General features: G+C 41.4%; 1 protein-coding gene across 1 annotated transcript; it reads right to left on the reverse strand.

Annotated features, from left to right (window-relative positions):
* Positions 1-450: 450 nt before the first annotated feature.
* gucy2g (guanylate cyclase 2g) lies at positions 451-21,508 on the reverse strand. Its single transcript, XM_061230409.1, has 22 exons — positions 21,137-21,508; positions 20,368-20,716; positions 18,318-18,427; positions 17,039-17,224; positions 15,608-15,752; positions 14,718-14,853; positions 13,997-14,100; positions 13,649-13,815; positions 13,396-13,539; positions 12,525-12,608; positions 12,184-12,288; positions 9,571-9,642; positions 9,308-9,476; positions 7,560-7,715; positions 6,421-6,598; positions 5,831-5,971; positions 4,771-4,963; positions 4,455-4,629; positions 2,659-2,757; positions 1,730-1,821; positions 1,354-1,461; positions 451-570 (listed from the first exon to the last, which is right to left on the reverse strand). The coding sequence occupies exons 1-22, from the start codon at positions 21,506-21,508 to the stop codon at positions 451-453; spliced, it is 3,405 nt and encodes a 1,134-aa protein (XP_061086393.1).
* Between the last annotated feature and the right edge of the window lie 1,392 nt (positions 21,509-22,900).

Here is a 22,900-nt window from a genome sequence, read left to right on the forward strand (position 1 = left end):
TAAATGTGAAAAAACCCCTGACAAAATAAATTGATTTATTGATCAAACAAAGCAAAAGCGAAAGACAGTCATGCATTTTCAAATCTTGGGAAGCAAAACCATTCTACCATGTACAGCCTCCATGGCCTAGAGTAAAACATGTTTATACCAGACCGCTATACATGTTAGCTAACTTAAAACTCAACTCAAACTTGGAAATATGGAAAAGATTGAATAAACACACACCCATGCATGCTTTGTGTACACCAACACAGAGAAATCCTTTTTCAAACTTCCACAAACATCTACTGCCCATGTTATAAAACATCCACAGCTTATCTCCGAACGTCTGTACTGTTATTGTTCTGATGCGTTGGATTCGGGATAAATGAATAGATAACCGTTCAAAATGGTTTGTTTCATGAATTGATGCTTCAGAAGGTGGGAACTGAGGCTGGACACAGCAGGAGTCTATAGTATCATCGGAGGGCGCCTCATCTCATTGACCGCGGCTGTGGACATCCTCAGTCCCTTACCATGCTCTCTGTCGGTTGCATTGGCTGGAGTGACAGCCGCAAGCCTTTTCTTCTCCTTTGCAAGAGACAAGCACGCTTTATCAGATATAGCAACCCTGCATATATTGCATGACACTAAGCACCTACACCACAACAGGATCCGTTTGCAAAGTTTATTGACAAATAAGCAGACCCTGCATATAATATGTAACACAAAAGAACTAGGCATAAGTTCAATGGGCGTCATGCAAAGACTCGTACAAGTGAGTCGGATTCAACAAACACACCTAACTTCATAAAACTGTCCTAAATAATTATAATTAAGTTATAATTATAATACAGTATTTATATATGGTACTTCAGGTGAGTTCTGTCAAATAGATGGCCAATGGGATTTACAAGAACAAGCGACATATTGGTTTTGGCAAAACATAACAATATGGTGGACCGTTGATGAACTTTCTCCTATTCTTGTTAAACAGTCCACTAAAATACGTTTCTGAAAACATTTCAGTCGAGGAATAAGCAGTGCAGTTGCTGAATCTTGACCTACAACACCTAGTTTGAAAGTTTCATCCGAGTTATATGAGACAGCTGTGCTGACATGCACTTCAAACCTCTCCATAGAAAATGAATGGAATATGTAGTTTGCACAATTTTAACAATAGGTTGGACCACTCGTAAATTATGTTCCTGCCTAAAAGAAAATTCTAGATACGAGAAAATCTGCCAGCCATTTAAGAACAAATCTGTTCATGCGAGTGGTTCTTGTATGAGGCCCATTGATTCTTTCACAAACCCAACTTAACAAAGTTAATTACTCAAATAAATGGGATGAAAAATCTTAAAGTATTCATACCTCTACTTTGGGAAGGAGAGGAGCATGAACAGGTGAGCTGGGTTCCAGTGGAGAAGGCTTAAATCCTACTTTACTCTTCAGCCAGAAGGTCTTTTGGACCCCTTTTCCCTTATAACGGACACACACACACACACACACACACACAAACACAAGCACATGTGTCACATGACGTTTCAGGGTTTAATTTATACTGGTTGAAACTTTACTGGATTTAATAGGTGAATAGGTGAATATAGAAGTAATACTTCCATTAAAATTAATTTAAAATCTATTCACGTTTTTAAAACCACTTCAGCATAATGTTGTGGCTGTCTCTGGTAATGGCTTTAAATAAATTGGCATGAATGTGAAAATAAATATGAATATGAGATGTTACCTTTATTTCGATATCCCCTCTCTCTTCCATTTCAAAAGAGCCAATCTGGTTCAGAATATCTGCAGTGCTCTGGGATATATGGATCTTCAAAGCTGAAGAGAGAGAGAGAGTCTTGATAATGTTAGCAGTCTAGCATTGGGAGGGTATCCATGATTAATGGTTACCAGGTACCAAGGGTGTAGCTGCCGCACTGGCAACCATTTCTTCCCTCTGCCAGCCAGCCCCATTCTTCTCACACACCAATCAACCCTCGTTACATTCTCAGAAATAAAGGTGCATTTTCGCTCTTTAAGGAACACATTTCTCAAATGTACCCAGAAAGTAAAATAATGTTCATTTTTGCTCTTTAAGGAACACATTTCTCAAATGTACCCAGAAAGTACAATAATGTTCTATTTGGGTACTGATAAATATATTGAACAAGCAAGAAAAGGTACAAATGAATTATGTATTGCTGGGTAGGGTTACCATTTTATGTACCTACATTATAGAGTACCACCCCAGTGACAGGTTTTTGTACCTTTTTACCAATCTGTCCTGTCTGAAGCTGTCTGACCTTCATATTGAAGCTGACCAGGAGTACACTGCACAAAATGGCTGTCTCAACAAGCGTTTTTGGCTAGTAATATGATCTTTTTTTCCCCTCAAGTAGAAAATATTAGCTTGTTACTGTTTGCTTGACGAGTGAAATTTCTCACCCCATTGGCAAATAATGAAATAAGATTCTACATCTTAATATAAGACTAAGACACTTGTTTTTTTGCAGTCTAAGCCTTATTCTTTCCTGTTTTATTTCTTACAGAAATATCAGGTAATTAGTACAAAATTATAATGATGCGACGACGTGAGGCCCAAGCCCTGGTCTCACAGTAGCCTACTGTACTTCGGGGAAGGGGGTGGGGGTGCTAGGTGTGTTCTGGAACACTAACGCAGGCTGTTGCTCTCCATCCTGGACGCCGTGTTCACAGTGTCGCCGAAAAGGCAGTACCTGGGCATGGTGGTGCCCACCACTCCAGCAACGACCGGGCCTGCCAGGGAAAGGAGTGAAGAGGAGAAACAGTGACATACCATACGGGTCTGTCCTTTATAACCAGCCCTTTACAACTACGTAAATTACATTCTGCAATTACTCACACAGCTTATTGTTTTATAAACTGTAGCACCAATTTATACACCAGGATATTTACAGAAGCATTCCAGAGGTACATTGGCAGTGCCCCACACAGTATTGTATTACGGTGTATTATGCTACACTCTTGCCCCAAAGATAAATGCACACTTTCATGATGTTGAAAAAATGTATGCTATTACTTGCCTAAATGGACTAGTGGAGAGGAGTTGCCTCTAACTATTAGTATTAGTACAGATTTTTTGTCAAATTCAATGCTTTGTTATTGAAGGAAAATAAGCCACTGTACTGTATCCAATTTTGACCAGACTATTACGAATCAGTCAGTAATAATTTTTGGCTCAATAATGGAACTATGGGCCAGTTTCACAGACAAAGGTTAAGCAAAAGAATCTCCATTAAATTTTAATTTAGGACTAGGCTTAACCTGTGTCTGTGAAACTGGCCCTATGTTTTGGTTTCAGACACAGATTAAGCTTAGTCCTGGACTAAATGTAATTTTTTATGGAGAATCTCCATTCAAAATGGAATTTAGTCTAGGAGTGGGCTTAAAGGTACAATAGGTAAGATTTTTTGTGTGAAAACATTGTTACAAGACTATTGTAAATCCCTTCCTATCATTGAAAAAGGCACAGTGACATGTTGACTCACCCTCTGCATGTGTTTATAGTCCTTAAATTTGGGTTTCAAAATATGCAGCTAATGGACCAACACTCTGTACCAAAACATTGTATAGCTGTACAATAATGCAAGCTCATTAGTTGAAAATTGGATCTAATTGCCAATGGTGTCGGGGGGTTTCAACGTCAGCGCGTTCACAGTGAAGGGGGAGGGATAAACAGTGTTGTGGTTTAAGGTTGTTGGTTGCTGCAATTCCTCTCCTGACCATTAGAGGTCTGAAATGACCTATTGTACCTTTAATCTATGTCTGCAATACTATATTTCCCCAACAGACAATCAAGTTGTCATTATGGTCTGAATTGATTTCATGAAGATGGTTTTGTGGTTAAACTTTGGTAGGGTTAAAATGGCTCAATGTCAACTAAAAATTATCACACCTATAAACATGTGACAATCAGTTACTAGCCTGCGCTATGCTGGTTAGAGATCAGTTGCCCAGTGATTATTCCGCAGTTCATTGCTAAAGAGCAAACCACACAATATAGCCAACTTGGTTGGCTTCCATTGTGTCACTTTTGGAGGCCAATGTGAGCCCTTTGCTTTGACAATGAACAAATCTAATGTTGACCCACCCAAAAGTGCAATAGGCCACCTCAGGCTAACAGAGTCATATTTGGTTCAGAATTAATGGTAATTGTTGGTATTTATATAGCGCCTTTATCCAAAGCACTGTACAATAGATGCTCGTCATTCACCCATTCATACACACACACCAACGGCGATTGGCTACCACGCAAGGCACCAACCAGTTTGTCAGGGGCATTTGGGGGTTAGGTGTCTTGCTCAGGGATACTTCGACACAGCCAGGGTGGGCTCAAACCAGCAACCCTCCGACTGCCAGACGACTGCTCTTACCGCCTGAGCTGATGTCGCCCCACAGCCAAGATGTGAAACAGCAGGCAGGATGTACCGTACCTGAATTTATTCCGATGCGAAGCTTCAGCCTCTCGTTTGGTAAGTGCTGGATCTGGAAGATGGAGATGGCGTAGAGGAAATGCAGCGCCATGGTAGCGATTTCCTCTGCATGCTTGAGGCCATTGCTTATAGGCAGGCCGCTAGCGACCATATAGGCATCACCGATGGTCTCCACCTTGTTTTGGGGTACAAAACAACATCCATCAATTTTCTCTGTTATACGGGTACTGAATCCACTAAGCATTCAACAAAAGTGCAGGAACCCGCTTGTGCATAGCCCAGGGGGTGCCTCTGGATGACAGTCAGAAGGTCCCACCTTGTAGACATCGTAGAGCTTGATGATCTCGTCAAACAGGCTGTAGAGGTCATTGAGGAGAGTGACCACCTCCAGGGCAGAGCTTATGCTGCACATGGTGGTAAATCCCACGATGTCAGAGAAGAAGATGGTCACCAGCTCGTATCCCTTGGGCTCCACACACTTCCCAGCCATCAGCTGCTCCGCGATGTAGCTTTAGAGAAATTTCAACGGAATAATGTGCCTTTTATCACAGCATGGATCGCTATACAGTGTTTTTAGCTCAATAGAGATTGCTGTTGGGAAGGGATACTAAATCTTATCCAGAAAAGGCTGATGTGGGTGTTGGCTTTTGTTCCAGCTAAGCAGTTACACACCTGATTTAACTAATCAACCACAAACTGACCGCAAAGACTCTAGTGTGTAACTGCTTGGTTGTAACAAAAGTCTGCATCCTCACCGACCTTTTCTGGGTAAGATTGAGTATCCCTATTCTAAGGTGCAGCAGGGACACTGGTGCATCAGTGAAATGAGCCCCCCGCTTGACATGATTTGACTAGCACAAGCTATGTTTTGAAACAGCTCGTGGCTGGTTGACCAGCTAGACCAGCTTATGACCACATTTGACAAGCTCAATTTGGTCAAAGCTGGCATAGCTGAATTTTACGGCAAAGTTTTGTAATGCAATGCCCCTTTTTTGTAAAAATAAAATAAAATCAAGAACTTTAACTTATACTCAATAATTTACATTTCACTAACCTTGAAGCGTATCTCTGCTGGATCACTATAATGAGTTTCTACTTTACAAGTGAATTGCTTTACAGCTACATTTCCTGACTGCACTCAAATGTACTTGTAATCTGTAAATAACCACTGCCTTCTATGTTTTTTGTTTCATTGCACCAGAAAGGTTTTCCGGTGAAAAAGGCGGTTTCACATCTCATTCTTATTCCAGAAACAACAAAACTGAATCAGTATTTTTTATTCAGGTATATTTGTATGAGATGCTACTGCTCACAGTCATTTTATCCTAAATATGACAGCATTCAGAGAGGTCAATCCAAAACAATAATTTATTTACCATGGCAACATACTGGAGAGAAGCCTGTCTGCCCTGTTTTTTTCCACTGTCAGCTGATTGGTTCGTTCCTCCACCACTTCCTCCAAGTGATTTGCGTATTTCTCCAACTTGTTTACCATGTTGTCAAGTATATTAACATGACTGAAATGTTGAATGAACAATGTATATTATCCACGTATGTTATTAAAAGTATCATTACTACAGCAAACCAGAACTACCATCTCTCAGCCTTCCCTAGTGTTTTAATCTCACTTATTCATCCAAACATTCTCTGATTCTTTCTTACACAAACTCTCTCTTTCTGTCTCTCTCACTTTCATCACACACACACATGCACGCACACACACAGACACACACATACACACACACACACACACACACACACACACACACACACACACACGAACACAGGCAAACATTTCTGTATAATCTTCTGCATTGACACTGCTACGGCTGGTTCCTCCAGAGAGGTCTCTCTGTGAAGGGTCAGTAGGTCCAGACAGATGAATCTCTCTCTCTTGCTCCCTCACTCCATCTCTCTCCCTTTCTCTCTCTCTCTCCATCTCTCTCCACACCTCCCGCAGACAGACCTGTCCGGGCAGGCCTCGCGGAGGCGGCGCTTGATGGTGTTGAAGGGCGGTCTGTAGTCAGGGTTCTCGGACCAGCAGTCTCTCAGCAGGCTGATGAGGCCCTCGTTACACACCTGGGTGGAGATGGAGGGCCGGAGGGGCTCCCCCAGGGCGGGGTTCCTGATCCGCTCGATGATCTCTGAGGAAGCACACGCAGCCATGCCGCTCAGCAACATTCGGCTGGGCTCGCAACCGGGAAGGCTCCAGCCTCGATTCCCAGGTACGGCACGGCTTGTTTTCAGCAGAGCTAGGCATAGCCCCATTTTTCAATCAACGCTAAGACATTGTGTAACATGACAATCCAGAAGACCTGTGAATGACGGCTCCCGCAAAGCAAATCAAAAAACACTTCTTGCTACTACTGCTGCAACTACCGCAAACACTTTAATAACATTATATACACTGACCGAGTACTTTATTAGGAACATTTTGACCTACTTATTAATGCGATTATCTAACTCACGAATCGTGTGGCAGCTGTGCAATGCATATAATCATGTAGATACGGGTCAGGAGCTTCAGTTAATGTTCACATCAACCATCAGAATGGGGAATAAATGTGATCTAAGTGACTTTGACTGTGGAATGATTGTTGGTGGCAGACAGGGTGGTTTGAGTGTCTCAGAAACTGCTGATCTCCTGGGATTTTCACGCACACTAGCCTCTAGAGTTTGCAAAGAATAGTGAAAAAAGAAAATCCAGTGAGCAGCAGTTCTGCAGACAGAAACGCCTTGTTTAGGGAAGGTGACAGTAACGCAAATAACCACACATTACAACAGTGGTATGCAGAAGAGCATCTCTGAACACACAACGCATCATAACTCTAAGTGAATAGGCTACGGTAGTAGAAGTAAAAAAAATATGTGTAATAAATACCTTATAACTAAGTGCTCACTCAGTGTATATATATATATATATATATATATATATATATATATATATATATATAGTTGTAACAAATTTAAGTACAATTACATTTTCTGAAAAGAGGCCTTTTTTCCGCATAATAATAATAAGAAGAATACAATCATAATGCTTATTGTCATCATTATCATCATCATTGCAATTATAATTATAATTCCTGTTGGACAGTTATTTACCTTTGGGTTCCATATCAACATCATGGTATGGACCAATTTCACAGTTGTAAATGAGCTCACGCATCAAAATGCCAAAGCTGAAGACGTCGGCCTTGGGAGAACCGTTTAAGGAGAAAAAGGTTTGCCTCAATAACTCCGGGGCAGTCCAGAACATCTCTGCAAACCAAAGCGACAGTGAATGACCATATCATAAAAGTTATATCACTAAACTTGAGCTGAACCTTAATAAAATATTTCCTATGTGCTTTGTTTTGTCAGTCACAGCCATATTTAATAAATTATTGGTTTATAACATAATTAAGTAACTAATGTGAAGAGTTGGGGCTTTCAGGAGGGAGCTGCAACATGAATTTTGGGGAAGGAGATGGGGCACAACTGTATGTGTTAAGGTGGGGTTAGTTGGCAGAAGGAGAAGAGGGACTTCCTGGGAAGTTGTTATCCAAAGCGACTGGAGCAATGTGGGGTCAAGGGTCCAACAGCTGTGTGGATTTCATCATGGCTACATGGCTACCAAACTTCCAATCCAAGTACCTTAACCGCTAGGCTACAGGCAGCCCACAGGCTCCTCTGTTCCCTTTCGTCAAAGTGACTGGTTGCAGCAATATTTCTTTTGAAATTGGAATGTAAGGATTTTTGTTGATGTTCTTCTTCGGTCTGCGGTGGCCTGTTCGGTGAGGTTCAAGTGGAAGATCAGTACCGGCGTGGTGGCTGTGACTGGAGTGGGAGGTCTAGGGGATGGGGGCGGGGGTGTTGGACTCGGTATTCTCTGCCGAACTGCGAGCCCAGTAGTGACAAGGAGACCGGACGGAAGACCCAGACCAGACCAGTTGGGTCCGGTCGGTCTATGTGAACGTGAGTGTATGAGTGCAAGTGCTAGAGGGGTCGTGATCCCCTGAGACCAGGCTGGGGCTGTGACCCCCCTCCCTGCAATTTGGGGTGGGTGGGGAATCTCACCTGTTACCATAACTGGGGAGGGGATAAGGCGCAGGTAACCAGCCAGCGCCGGAGAAAGGGGGAAAAAAAGGGCCAGTGTGAGTGCATACCTCTCATGCACTCAATCAGCTAATTTAATAAAGATTTCACATTGCTTTTTTTATTTTCTGGGCCCTTTGCGATTTGTGGTGTTAGATACATACAATCTGCGGTCGTTGTCGACCATTCTCCACTGGCTCTGACTCTAGAACCTTACATGATTGTGAATATTACTGTGAATGAGCACTTGAATACCGCCTAGGGAAGGTTACATCACCCTCTAGACCAGTGGTAACCAACCCTGTTCCTGGAGGTCTCCCATCCTGTCATCATCATCATTTCAGCCCTAATTCGGCGCACCTGACTAATAATTAGTAGCCCAGCAAAATGTATAGTTGAATGAAATGTGCTTTGTTAGGGTTGGAAAGAAAACCTACAAGATGGTAGATCTCCAGGAATAGGGTTGGTTACCACCACTCATGACCCAGAATAAGAGTGTGGTGAGTTGCTTTGACTGGGAACCTTGGTCGTTATCACAGAGAAATAACCATGCCCCTTGCTGCACTGAGAACAAACACTGCATTGGAGAGGCAATTGCAGACCACCATCTGTTTATGAACTGTCTCTAAAAGAATATATTTTAGCTAACTCATTAAAATATAACATTACTATACAAAATTACTATACACATAGTTTTCTCACAGAATGAAAGCACCCATCAAGACCAGGTGAGAAAAACCTGAAATAATGTAGTGTCATGCGAGAGAGGAACTGACCATCATATTTTGGATTTTCGAGATCAAATACTTTGTGTTTGGTTCCATAACGGAATTCCCACAGGCCAAATCCAGAGATCTTGACCTGCATCCGACTGTCCACCAGGCATGTGGTTGGCTTCAGATTGCCATGGGACTTCAGTCTGCTATTGTGAAGAAACTCCATGCCCTGAAAACCATACATCGGTTCAGCTGGTCAATGAGTTAGTAGAAAGGCCCATATGTAGTGGATTTGCTTTGTACAGTAATGATTTGATACTCACGTTGACGATGTCAAAAGCAAAAGACAGTTTGAACATCCAGTCCAGGTCGATGTCAGAGTTCCGTATTACATCCTGAAGGGGGGCAGGATATAGACGCTTGGCGATCATTCAATAATGCTGTCGCTGGATAATGACCTGTCACTCACTCTATAATGCTGCTGCCACATTATAACGGCGTGATAATGGACTCTCATCCTGACCAAAGTCCATGCTATTGTGCCGTTCTTAAACTCCAAAGACCAAAGGGCTCCCTATTACATGATTACATTATGCTTGGAAAACAAATACAGTAGCTTTCATGACCCCCAACTGTGTAATTAGTCCGGTGATTATGTTAATTGTGAGTCTACAGTGAGTAGAGAAAAAAAAATAAAAAATTAGACAATCAAATAACATCAAAGATCTGAAAAATGAATACCAAAATCTGGCTCAGCAGAGGCCCAGCATAGTCAAAACAATAAAAAAGTAAAAACATCTAGAAAAACTTGTGGAGAAACTGACAACATATTATTGTACCAACAGCAGACTTCCTTGGGGCTGCTACACTCTAGGTTCTTTGACTTCCTCTGAACCTGATTCTAGGATTAGGCCATTACAAATTGGGGGAGTTCTGGAACAGGAAATATTTCCAAATATTAGTTGGAAAAAAAGATTTTTTGTTTTGGATACTTTAAAAAAGTTAGCCTAGCCCCTGCTGCAAGCTATTATTATGACTAGCCATCTATTTATTGTTTTGTGCAGGTCACATACAGTAACTGCACTATGTGTGTCAGCTTATTCCCACAGATTATATAATATATACTATGAAAACATGCTACTGCCACATACTGAATGCAACATGTAGCACCGTGTCAATGTCTTATCAAAGTGGATGACTGATAATTGACTGATTGTTCTAATTCATATAGAGGGATGACTGAAATGAAGGTGAGTAACCTACTTAACCTACAGTGTGCATTAGTGTGCATTAGTGTTCTCCAGTGGGTTGGTAGCATTTTCTCCTGGATTAGTTCATTATCATTTGTTTGTGCTGTTTCTAATTAAGTTTAGTTGTCACTACAGTGTTGTTCTGCTGTTTATTTGTTTGTTTGTTTGTTTGTTAGTTAGTGCAAGTGGTGTTTATTTAGATTACAGTGAAACTGAGTGGTGTGTTTATTTCTCTCAGGTGAGCTAGGCTATTGAGTTAGGCAATTGTTTTCACTGGCTGGCAGGCCACAGTTTTTGTTGTAGGAGGAGCCAATAGTTTGCACCCTGTTCAGGGTATAATTACTGGCACAGCTGAACTCACTTCAGTGTGCATTAGTCTTCTCCAGTGGGTTGGTAGCATTTTCTCCTGGATTAGTTAAGTATCATTTTTTTGGACAGCAGAATCCCTCCCCCTATTTTGACGCAGCCTAAAAACACATCTTTTCAAACTGTACCTTAGTCCTCCCTCCTGATTTCCCCTGCCCCCCCCTTTCTGATATCCCTATCCCTCTTGTCTAAAAAAAATAATAATAATTTGCACTTATGATGACTATGTTTAGAACAACACATCATATGTATTTTACTAGTTATGGATGTGATGCTTTAACTTGTGGAAGAACCTATGCACTTGTAAATCGCTTTGGATTAAAAGCGTCTGCCAAATGACAAAAATGTAAATGTAAATGTAAATGCTTTAAAATAAATGATGGGCCTAATTTTAACATTCTGTTTCCCAGACCATAGGGCTGTCTAGATCAAGACAACCAGACCAAAGGGCTAACTATGACAGAATATCACCCAGCCAATTAAACCCAAGGACTGCCTATGACAGAATATCACCCAGCCAATTAGACCCAAGGACTGCCTATGACACGATAACACCCAGCCAACCAGACCAAAGGGCTGTCTATGACAGAATATCACCCAGTCAATTACACCCAAGGACTGCATATGACACGATAACACCCAGCCAAAAAGACCAAAGCGCTGCCTATGATATGATAACAACCAGCCAACCAGTCCAAGTTCTGGCTATGATACCATAACATCCAGCCAATCAGACAGACTATAAAGCTATAACTATGACTGTAATCAATGAGTGTCTTAACTCTGACTTCTGGCAATACTGTCATCCTAATAAAAGTGAAAAATTCTAAATAAGAATATATGGACAGAAAACAATTAGTATCATAATACCATCATCCAGATAGCTTTTTGTTCAATCAGCAAAATAATTGTTTACTGTATAAATGTGGTTCAGCTGTTTTTCAGACCAAATGTCAGAAAGGGGAAGAAATGTGGGGCGGTAAATGACTGGGACATGCAAGGTCGGTGGTTCTAATCCACAATAAGATCCGCACAGCCTCCAGGGGAGGACTGTCTCCTGCTTAGTCTAATCAACTGTACGTCGCTCTGGATAAGAGCGTCTGCCAAATGCCAATAATGTAAAAATGTGATCTAAGTGACTTTGACTGTGGAATGACTGTTGGTGCCAGAAATTGCTTATCTCCTGCAATTGTCATGCACAACAGTCTCTAGAGTTTGCAGAGAATGGAGCAAAAAACAAAAAAACAGCAGCAATTCCATGGGCAAAAGAGAGAGAGAGAGAGAGAGAGAGAGCTGCATGGCATTCACAGGGCCACATACCTTTAAACTTCCTCTCTTGCAGTACTGCGTGACCACGCAAATATTTGGCGGTTCGATGCAAACCCCAAAAAATTGCACTAAATTCTCATGCTTCAGCTCTCGCATCTGTTAAATGATGAATAAATTAATGAATGACTGAATGAATCCTTTTAAATAATCGATCATAATAATGGGCTTGGGTCGGTTTGATAACTAACAGAAACTAACAGAAAAAAAGGTACAAAAATGACAGCATATGGTAATGAAAATTGAATTGAACAGGTACAGACTACCATTGCCATCGGTAAATACAGCTAACAAGGATAAGGAAGGAAATATTGTGTAAGAACTATCGATTTTACCGTTTGAAATTCTTGAAGAATCGTTGGTTTCTTGATGTCACTGATAACCTGTCGTTCAATGTATTTAATGGAAACATGATTTCCCTGTAAGGAGACAAAGCCACATCTTTTTAAGCATCTCTCTGTGTAAAACGTCATTAAAACAGACATTTTCCCAGAATCGTGTTTGCTGACAAAGGCCGTCACAGGTTCAGAGGCTTTCTTCTTCTTGTCTTTAATCTATTTTACTTTAAATCATCCATCCATCCATTATCTTAACCCGCTTATCCTGGACAGGGTCACGGGGGGCTGGAGCCTATCCCAGCATACATTGGGCGAAAGGAAGAAATACACCCTGGACAGGTCGCCAGTCCATCGCAGGGCGCACACACACCATTCACTCACACACTCATACCTACGGGCAATTTAGACTCTCCAATCAGCCTAACCTGCATGTCTTTGGACTTTGGGAGGAAACCGGAGTACCCGGAGGAAAGCCACGCGAACACAGGGAGAACATGCAAATTCCACACAGAGAGGCCCCGGCCAACCGGGATTCGAACCCAGGACCTCCTTGCTGTGAGGTGGCAGTGCTACCCACTGCACCATCCGTGCCATCACTTTAAATCATGATCTTGCCAAAAAGCTGATGGCTCATTTTATTTTTGCTGATGAGAATGGCAAATGGCACTATACTTGCACATTTTTGAGACTGCGCCACATTTTAGTACAGTTAAAAAATCTCAGGAGGGCAAGGTGACGACACACCTAAGGCTAATGGCGGACAGTTCCAGTCCAGGGGACACTGTCAGAGTGGAGTAGGGTCCCTGGATGGAGCCCTGTGAAGTGGGCCAATGGGCAAGGCCCAAGAGAAAGGCAGCTTGTCACATACCTGATAGATGCCAATGGTGGAGTAGACCTGTTCGCGCCCTGTGTTGTCCTTGAAACCATAGCTGGTGCTGGAAGCAATAGTTTGGGAGCCACTGCTTTGACTACGGTAGGTACTGCCACCTGTGCTATGAGACATGTGTGTTCCCTGGACATTTGGACAAACAGGCAAGCAGATATTATAATACTACTACTACTACTACTACTAATAATAATAATAATAATAATAATAATGTCAGTGTAGTTTATTCAGGGACCTTTGGTTGTTTCATGATGACAATGTCAGCGTAGTTTATTCGCCACCAGTTGGCGTCATCGAGTCGGTCCTGCAGCCGAAGCTTCTGACAGGTGAGGAAGGTGATGAAGGCGAAGGCGGACATGATCAGTAGGGGCAGCGCCACCAACAGGACAACAAAAGTCACATCTGGGGACAGGAGGTACAGAGCAGTGCAGTTAAGAGTCAATAGTCCTTCTCTGTGTGTTTATCTAGTATGGCTTATTTTCCCAAGATGAAAATTGAAGAAAGGGTGTTCAACATGAAGTACGAATGCACATTTCACAAGCCACTTGCATGGCTTCAGTTGGCTCTACTTCTCTTTATTTACCCTGGAAGAGCCATTCACAGAGCTCATTGTTAAATCCGCAGTTTGGTTTGTCCGTTGGGGGTTTCCCTTTTGGCCAGGCCAATAATTGATACATTGATGTAGGCCTGCAATAGAGAAATGTGGTAAAGCTTCTTTTTACTGTTCCATAAACACTTGGTATCTTCCAGGTAAATGTGTGGTAAGAAATGTGATTATTTACTTCCAAAACATTTTACAATACTTACTTTCTAAAAGAGATGTTTCCAAGAAAGTAATTATATAAATTCTTACAATAGGAAGTACACAATTAATCTCAGGCTACAGTATAACCACCCGAAACCATTGATATGGTAGTCTCTTAAATTGATAAGAAACAAAGGAGGTGTATTTCTGTTTTAGTTTCGTAGTATTTACCAGTGGTTATTACATGCTACTTTTACCATGTGTTTCTCTAAATACCTTAGGGGACTGTAAAAAAAACATACCAGAAATGTATTATTATTCTCTGATATGCATGAAAAGGTTTCAGCTCTGCGGGGAAAGATTTTATTTCATATATTTATTCAAAATGAACACTTAACAATGTTGATGCTTGGAGAGAGAGAGAAAGAGAGAGGGGGGGGGGGGACTTGCAACTTTCAATTGACAATCATGTTCTGTTACAATGCTATTATGATGGAGTGGAGGTTAAAAAGAGGTTTGTGTAGCACATTTGATAGGGGCAACTGTTGAACGGAATTACCTCACTGTTTTACTGTGGCTATCAAATGTCAGCACAGAGACAAGTTTGGGGTCGCCCTCAGTGGTCTGGAGTTTAAACACGGAGTAGTCGACGTTCCTCTCTCCATCTACATCAAAGTGCACCAGCCCCGTCGCTCCTGTGGAAATGACATTACCCATTACTCTAAGAGAAGTGTAAAGTGACAGATAATCAGTACTTTTGGTCCTTTACTTTAACTTATACCCAAGTATATTTATAATAATACTGCCCATTTTACTCGTCGACCTTTCCTCAAGCTGAGTCTGGTACATTTACAAAGCCGTGTTGCATACTTATTCATGAGTATGACAATATCGATGATGATGATTATTATTATCCATCCATCCATTTCCTGACCCATTTATTCCTGGTCAGAGTCGGGGCTTATCCCAGGCTCTCCAGAAATATCGGTGCTAACTGCTGTTCTTTTATGATGTCTTTTAAGAGCTGCCTATTGTTAGCTTTAAGTTCACAGTTCCGTATATCCTACCCAATGCTTCTCTTCAACAGTCGATACATGGTAAATGACCTCAAAGCTCACGGCTCATGCTCACAAGTTGTGAGTCAAAAGCATTCAGATTCCTGAAACTGAAAATTTCATGCAAAGTTACTGTTACTTAATGTGTTTCGTGTAAGTAAATTTCGTGTAAGTAAATTTTCCTTGAAATAAAAGTATTTCAATTTCAGTTGCTATCTTTTCTCCTCTGAACAGGATTTTTCTCTGATGTCAGTAATTTGCTTGGTTATTTATTAGTTACACCAAACCTCTCCATGACAACTCATCATCTGGATATGTGAGTCAGAGAGGTAAATGACTACTCGATACCACAGATGTCATGCTTTTAAACAGAGCGGGGTATGAAATGGATTACCATAGAATCTGATGCTGCTCTTGTCTTTTAGCTTTTGCAGCAGATGTGGTCGACTTTGTACACTCTGTCCGGCTTTCACAACTTCTTGGAGGCCCATGGCATAAAGGAGTACAGCGTCATGAAGGTAGGCTGCGTAGGGGCTGACCTTAAAGAACAGAAACTAGGAAATGAATCTAAGACACAAGTCAGCAGCCTGAACACAGTGCAACACATACAGTAACACAGCACCTTCACAAGCAACACATACCTAGCTAAAAATGTAGTCCCTCAGGCAAGAGAACTAGCCCTTCTCTGGGAGCGTTGGTATTTAAGTGAACGCGGACTAGTACAGTGCGCTTTGTTACACATATGACACATAAAGTATTGATCATATTGAATAAACAATACAGTTTGAACCTCAATATCTCACCCGTTTCGAAATCTCAATGCCATTTTGCAGGTCTAGTAAAATGGCAATGGGCTCACCAACTACTGATTTCCTGTGTTATAAAACATGAAGACTTGCACAAAATAACTCAATTTAAATCCAACGGATGCCAACACAAGACCACTCATTCTGTGAGTAATTCACAAATATATGTGCTTTTTTAAAATGTCATGACTGTATATTTTATAAAATTAGAATTACTCCTCAATATCCTACATTTTGACGGTGAATTGTCCATAGACTTAACATGGCAAGACACAACGGGAACATGAATGAGGCTAAACTGAAGGTTATCGCGTACAGGTAATATTATTTGCCAGATTGCGTTCCATAGCACACCGACAGTCAGCACCCAGTCTCACTCACTGTCTACACTGTAAAACGAAATCGCCAGTTATGTTAGCTTATCAGGCTTGTCATAAACACCAACAAATTCAGTTCACTAGGCTAGCCAGCTAGCTCTAGCTACATGTAAAAATGGCAGTTACCTGGTTAACTAACTAGCCTATATGTAATATTGGGAATATGCCCTCGCAGGAGTATTTCCAGAACTTCAGGCAACGCCTTACATACTGTATGTTTGCTGCCAGCTATTGGCTGTACACAGGCAGTGAGAGACAACAGGCAGTTATGCCGGAAAATTCCATGTGAAGTACTCTCTATTCGCCAAAAAGCACCCCAAGAAGGTGAAAGTATGAAAGCAAAGGTCTTCATCACACGTCTTGTGATGGAAATTATGTCTGACTTAAAAACCCTAGATATAGATTTCCCTGTTTTTATTTTTAAGTAAATCAGCATTTATTCTATTTTGCTACTGTGTTTTTTTCCAAAAATAGACAAAAATATGTATTTTTTAAAACTGATATATTGTAGTAAATAGTAGTTTTCTTGTAAATTTATGAAATATTGAATATTTTAAGAATATTAGTCCCATTTATTTGTATAAAAAATGCCATCAAAACACCAAAAAAACATTGAAACTCTTCATTTATTACTTTAATCACCTCTTTCTCTGATGACAGGTTGCCATAGAATGGGGCCTTGTTCAGTCTTTCAAACACTTTCTCGTTGAAGTCGTAGTATTCGTACCCATCATAGACTTTCTGGGCAACCACAAATATTGATTGACTGAAGGTTCTCTGGGTGGTCCGATTGCCCTTATTACTTAGTGTATGCCTGAAGAAATTATCCTGGTTGATCAAAAGAATATGATGAAAGCATGTTTAAACAAATGTCAACAGCAACATTCAGACAGTTTAAAAAACATCTTGTATCTGACATTCATTCTGTTGATCCTTCTGGGAATGTAACATTACATTATTGGCATTTGGCAGATGCTCTTATCCAGAGCGGCGTACAGTTGATTAGACTAAGCAGGAGACAATCCTCCCCTGGAGCAATGCAGGGTTAAGGGCCTCGCCCAGGGGCCCAACGGCTGTGCGGATCTTACTGTGGCTACACCGGGATTAGAACCACCAACCTTGTGTATGCCAGTCATGTACCTTAACCACTATGCTACAGGCCGCCCCGTTGGAGAGCCATCACAGTTTCATCAAACAGAGTGCCTATTTGGTAATTTGGGGACTCACCGTGTGCCAAATTTGCATGAGAGGTGTGGTTGGGGGTGTGTCAGTCAAAATCAAGCTCTGCAATTATTGGTGTGAGTGACATCAATGCCATTGCCAATGCCATCTTCTCTGGTTTTATTTTGTTCAATAAAACTTCAAGATACTGTTGTAATTTTTTCTTTCTTATAGCACGTTGTTTTGATGCTATTTATCTACAGGTGTAATGGGTCTATTTAACTGGCCTATAATAATGACATATTTAGGCGATGTTTTACAGACATTTTGACAGAAGAAAATATGAACAAATTGAAGGTTCGAAGGAATTGAACAGATCTCATTTGACAGTTATAATTGCGCCACTCAGAATTGTTATAATTGCTTGCTTCTTGTCATGAAAATATCAAAAGTCGGTAGCTACACAAAGTGTATCCATGTGGACTGTGTCCATACGCTGTGTGCTATTGATTCCGAAAAATAGAGCCCTAAGAATACAATACGGCAAAAGACATTATTAATGCTGTAGCAACACAGCATGATGTCCAATTAGAACAGCAAGGACAACGTGATTTACCGATCCTGAGAACGATGAAGATTGTGAGAACAACATGCATACAGGCATGTCATGTATTTTAGATAATATACAGGATGTAGCATGGTGCAAATACATATTGCCTGTGTCTGTCTGATACAGGTTACTCACCACTGAGCCACTGACCTCAAATTGCTGAACAATGAAAAACACATACTCTCCATCCAGTAGGTGCTGTTTCTCAGCCTCCAACATCAGCGTGACGGCATCCATAGAATTCGAAATAACGATGATGACTGCAAAAACAACCAGCACAGTGACTATCATGCCAAAATATATACGTATATATATAGTATACGTACCAAAAAAGTTGGGGAACATTCTCATCAGATTCCCATTCCATTGTCTTATGACGTAAATATACCCATGTCTTACAGTATGCAGCATACACATTTGTTGGTAGCATGACGAACTTGGCTAACTTTTTGTCATGATAAAATAACCAGGAAAATATGGCAATAACATTTTAAGAATGATTTGAATGCACCTATGGAAGTGGCAAGTTCACGCAGCTCTGGCATTGAAAAAAGAATGATATGCCCGCAGTACCTTTGAACACAACATCTCGAGCTGGACCATTATGTAAAGCCTGACATAGCTAAAAATGTTATATTGCAATTCCCAGCCAAATACTCCCCCCTGCTTGATTTTCACTCACCTTGGATGGTACCACAGTGTCACATCTGCATGGAGGGGTACCGTAAAATAAACTGTCCCCCTCCAAGAACGGCATGGCAGTATGTTGGACATTCAGATCGCGAGACTTCTCTTTCTTACCACCTACCCAACCCAACTTTAAGGCAATGGTTATTTCCTGTCTGGACCACTACAACTCCTACAACAAACTGCTGCTCATCAGATCTTCCCAGGCTCACACATGTATTCCCCTTCTTATCTCCCTTCACTGGCTTCCTATATCTGCTGGCATTGAATTTGAAACCTTGGCGCTTGCCTATCGTTAGCCTGAAGGGACAGCGCCGCTATATACGGTGGTGGTTGAATAAACTTAGTAAACCCAATAGATGGCAATGAAATACAACCCATTTTGTGACACAGACTGAAGATTAACCTGTTCAGATTTCACCATGATTTTCCGCTGACCCCCCTTTAGATATCTATCTTTTCTTCCTTTCTCAGAATGTCCTTTTGGAATAATGTTTTAGGTATAGAAAGGTGTGTTAGGGTATCTTTTCTAGATATACTGTATGTTGTTACTATAGCAGACAGTGCAGGTTGTATCAGGATAGTGGTACAATTTATGTTATTTTGGCTCTGTGCTCCAGCACATTGGATTTGAAATTAAACAATGAATATGAGGTTAAAGTACAGACCTTCACCTTTAATTTCAGTGTATTTGCCTCCATATTGCGTGATCAGTGATTCAACCTTGTTTTAAACAGTTCACTTCACCACTGTTTCTGATAAATCAATTCAATTGCTGTAATAAGAATGCTTAATTCTAGGCTTTTGATTGCCTTTGAAGTCTGTTATTGGCATTTGTCAACAGGAGGATGAATTCTGCCAATGAAAGTCAAGGAAGCCATTATGAGGCTGAGAAATAAGAAAAAACAATCAGCAACATAGGCCAAGCAATAGGCTCACCAAAACAAACATCATGTTTGGAACATCATCAAGAAGAAAGAGAGCACTGGTGTACGTTTGGGATCATTGCCTCGCTGTGGGATGAAGCACCGTCCAATGGAGTTTGGAGGCATTTGATTCACCTTGGGGTAAAATGCTTCTGTACACATCAGTATTCATTCTTCTTTACAATATCAATGAAAGCAAGTAAGTTAGCACCTGTTGTAGTCATACATGCTGAAACTATAATACCCCTACCACCGTGTTTCACTGATGGGGGGGGGGGGGGGCTCTTGGGCAGTTCCCTCTAATCTCCCAACCTCGTCTTTGCCATCATGCATACCCTCAGATTAAAGGTGATAGCCTGCACTGTAATCAAACATTCATTGTTTCATTTCAAATCCAATGGGTTGGACTGCCGAGCCAAAAGAACAGAAATTGTACCACTGTCCAAATACGAACAGACTGCACAACAATATACTTTATGCGGTTGTTTCTTAGGTTAACATCACAGTTATTGATTGAATGGGCCTTCTTCACCAAGAGCGAGTTACACTGCTAATCACCACTTTGATAAGTGGCTCTGGATACTTACTTCTCGCCGATTTTGCGACATGCTTCATGGTCTTATGGACGAGATCAGGTTTGCTGGCGTCAACTTTGATGCTGGCAGTCAATGTGAACCTAATCTTGAGCTGGGCTTCCAAAATCCTCCAGGCCTCATCGATGTTGTCCCATGTGTTAAAAGAGGTACCTCCTCCAATCATGGCAACGTATTTCCACCCAAAAAAGTCCAGTAATTTAATCATCACCTCTCCTATTCTCTTGACGGGGGGAATGACTTTTACATAGGTGTCATAAACAGCAATGTTTTCCAGCTTCGGTGTTGTTGCCGCAAAGCCGAACATTGGGATGTTCCATTTGGAAGCCATCAGACCAGTAACCTGGGAAAATACATATAAATACATCAGTAAACACACATACGCGCGTGCACACACATCATAAAACGTGACTGAGATCTGAGATACATGTGCTGCTGTGGAGATGTTGTGTATCAGACATTTCTTAATCTTAAAATTATAAACATGCTTCCTGCTGTATTATATAAAAATAATTAGTATTATATTATAGAATATGAACCCCAAAGATCCATCGGGATAGAATTGCAGTGCAGTGTTTTCTTCACTGCATATTTCACTGTCTGCATGCATGCCTGTCTGGGCATTTCTCTGTATCTGCCTGCATCATATGGGTGCTGTAACAATGTTTTACCACTAGAGGTCACTGTGAGATCGAGGGGGGCAAGCATCCACCGTTTGCACACTAGACTGAATCATTCACTGTCTCATACTCCCGGTCAGTACCTCAGCTGCTTCAGGGCAGACCGGACCGAAGAGAGCCGAGATGTTCTCCCTGAACACCTGTTCGATAAAGGTGGCGAGGGAAGACTTGGCGTCGCATTCAGTGTCGGCGTACACAAAGTCCATGGTGTGGTTACCGAGGAAGTTGTTGTTGGAGTTGATCTTATCCAGAGCTATCTGGATGGCCGAGCCCAGCCTGAGAGCGCTGAAGGGATACGACTTATTTCGGGGGGCGTGGAGCCCCAGGAGCAGCCTCGTGCCGGACGAGCCTTCACCCGTACCCACCAGCATAGACAGAAGGAGCGCCAAGTGCAGTTTGCCGCCGGCCAGCTGCCGACCCCTGCAGACAATGCTGAGAAAGCTCCAGGTCTCCATCACTCTCCCTTGGCCAGAGGAGCAGTGCAGGGCAGATATACCCTTTATAGAGAGAAGAGCGTGACACGTCCTCCTCTGGGGGTCTGAGCACCGCGCTCCCGTGGGGAATTAATTAGCACCGTCGCTGCCCCAGGAACACCAAATACACCGTTGAGATTTTTTTTCTAATATTGTAAAAAGAATGGACGTTACACCATAAGTGTAGTAATGCACGGTCATATTGCGGACCACTGGAGCCGCAGACCAGATTCAAACAGCATTTTGTAACTCAGAAGTTCCTGCTTTCATTCCCTCTTTTGTAGATGAAATACCTCTGTTGGTTTGCTCTGAGAGGAAAGAAAAACCTAACAAGCTGTAATTTAGAGCTGTTTGATACTTTGTATAGGATATAAGTTTTTTTTTTTACCTTTATTTTAAATATAAGGGAATATATCATTGTTGCATATTTACTATATTAGAAATCAATTTTTCTTTTCGGGTTCTCATTGAATGCAATCACCTTCCTGCATTGGATAATTTGTACGATTCATACATGCAAACATGTCTCCATGCAGCGGAGAACAGTAAGTCTTCACCTGAAATGCCCTTTGCGATCTGTATCATATTCAGTGCAGGACACTGTTTGAGGGAGAATAGATCTGTCTGTAGAGATAAGGGTCTATGCCACACACTTATCAGGGCAAAGACCAAAGGGTGTAGAAAGCACTGTTAAGGGGCACATTTTCTGGAGCCGTCCTATCTTATAGTTGCTCAGTCTACGTACAGAGAATATTTCACCATTCATAGCACAGGAGTGTCAGTAGATGCGCTATCAAGATTTGAGTTCATAAAACTTTGTTCCAGAACTTTTGTGGCTCAGCTCTGTACTTCTTTGCAAATTGTATCTCACCTTCTGATTCTTACTACTGATGATACCTGATTGGGATACCTTCACCCCTGCCCTGTGGAGATTGTTTTTGATGTCTCTGACTGATGTATTGGGGTTTTTCTTCACAGCTCTCACCATGTTTCTGTCATCAACTGCAGTTGTTTTCCTTGGTCCTTATTTCGTTTTAGGTACATTCCACGTTCTTGTACAAGCTATGATTCCCCCTCTTTTCTAAACTTCAAAATGGCTTGCTTTTCTCCCAAAGACAGTTGGTTTATCTTTTCTAACACAAATATAGTCTTCACAGGCAAAACCCAAGGCTAAAACCAAGAGTAGACATTCGTAACTATTTATTCCAACAGGACAGATCTGGGCAACAAGAAACAACTGTTAGTCACATACTTTTGCTCACCTAAGAAGTGTGTTGTCTGATACAAAAGGTGATATATTCTAAGCTGTTTAACAAATCTAGATAAAAATACCAAGAAATAAAAGCTGAAATTCGGATCTGTCATCTCATGTAC

The sequence above is a fragment of the Conger conger genome, chromosome 2 (assembly GCF_963514075.1).
Source record: "Conger conger chromosome 2, fConCon1.1, whole genome shotgun sequence".
Taxonomy (NCBI): Eukaryota; Metazoa; Chordata; class Actinopteri; order Anguilliformes; family Congridae; genus Conger; species Conger conger.

Excerpts from the sequence above, each read along its gene's own strand:
- gucy2g (XM_061230409.1), bottom strand. The coding sequence starts at position 21,508 with ATGGAGACCTGGAGCTTTCTCAGCATTGTCTGCAGGGGTCGGCAGCTG. Across the intron at positions 9,477-9,570 it reads TTGCTTTTGACATCGTCAAC|GGCATGGAGTTTCTTCACAA; the intron begins GTGAGTATCAAA and ends TATGGTTTTCAG. Across the intron at positions 1,822-2,658 it reads GATGGAGAGCAACAGCCTGC|CTTTGAAGATCCATATATCC; the intron begins GTTAGTGTTCCA and ends CTCTCTCTTCAG.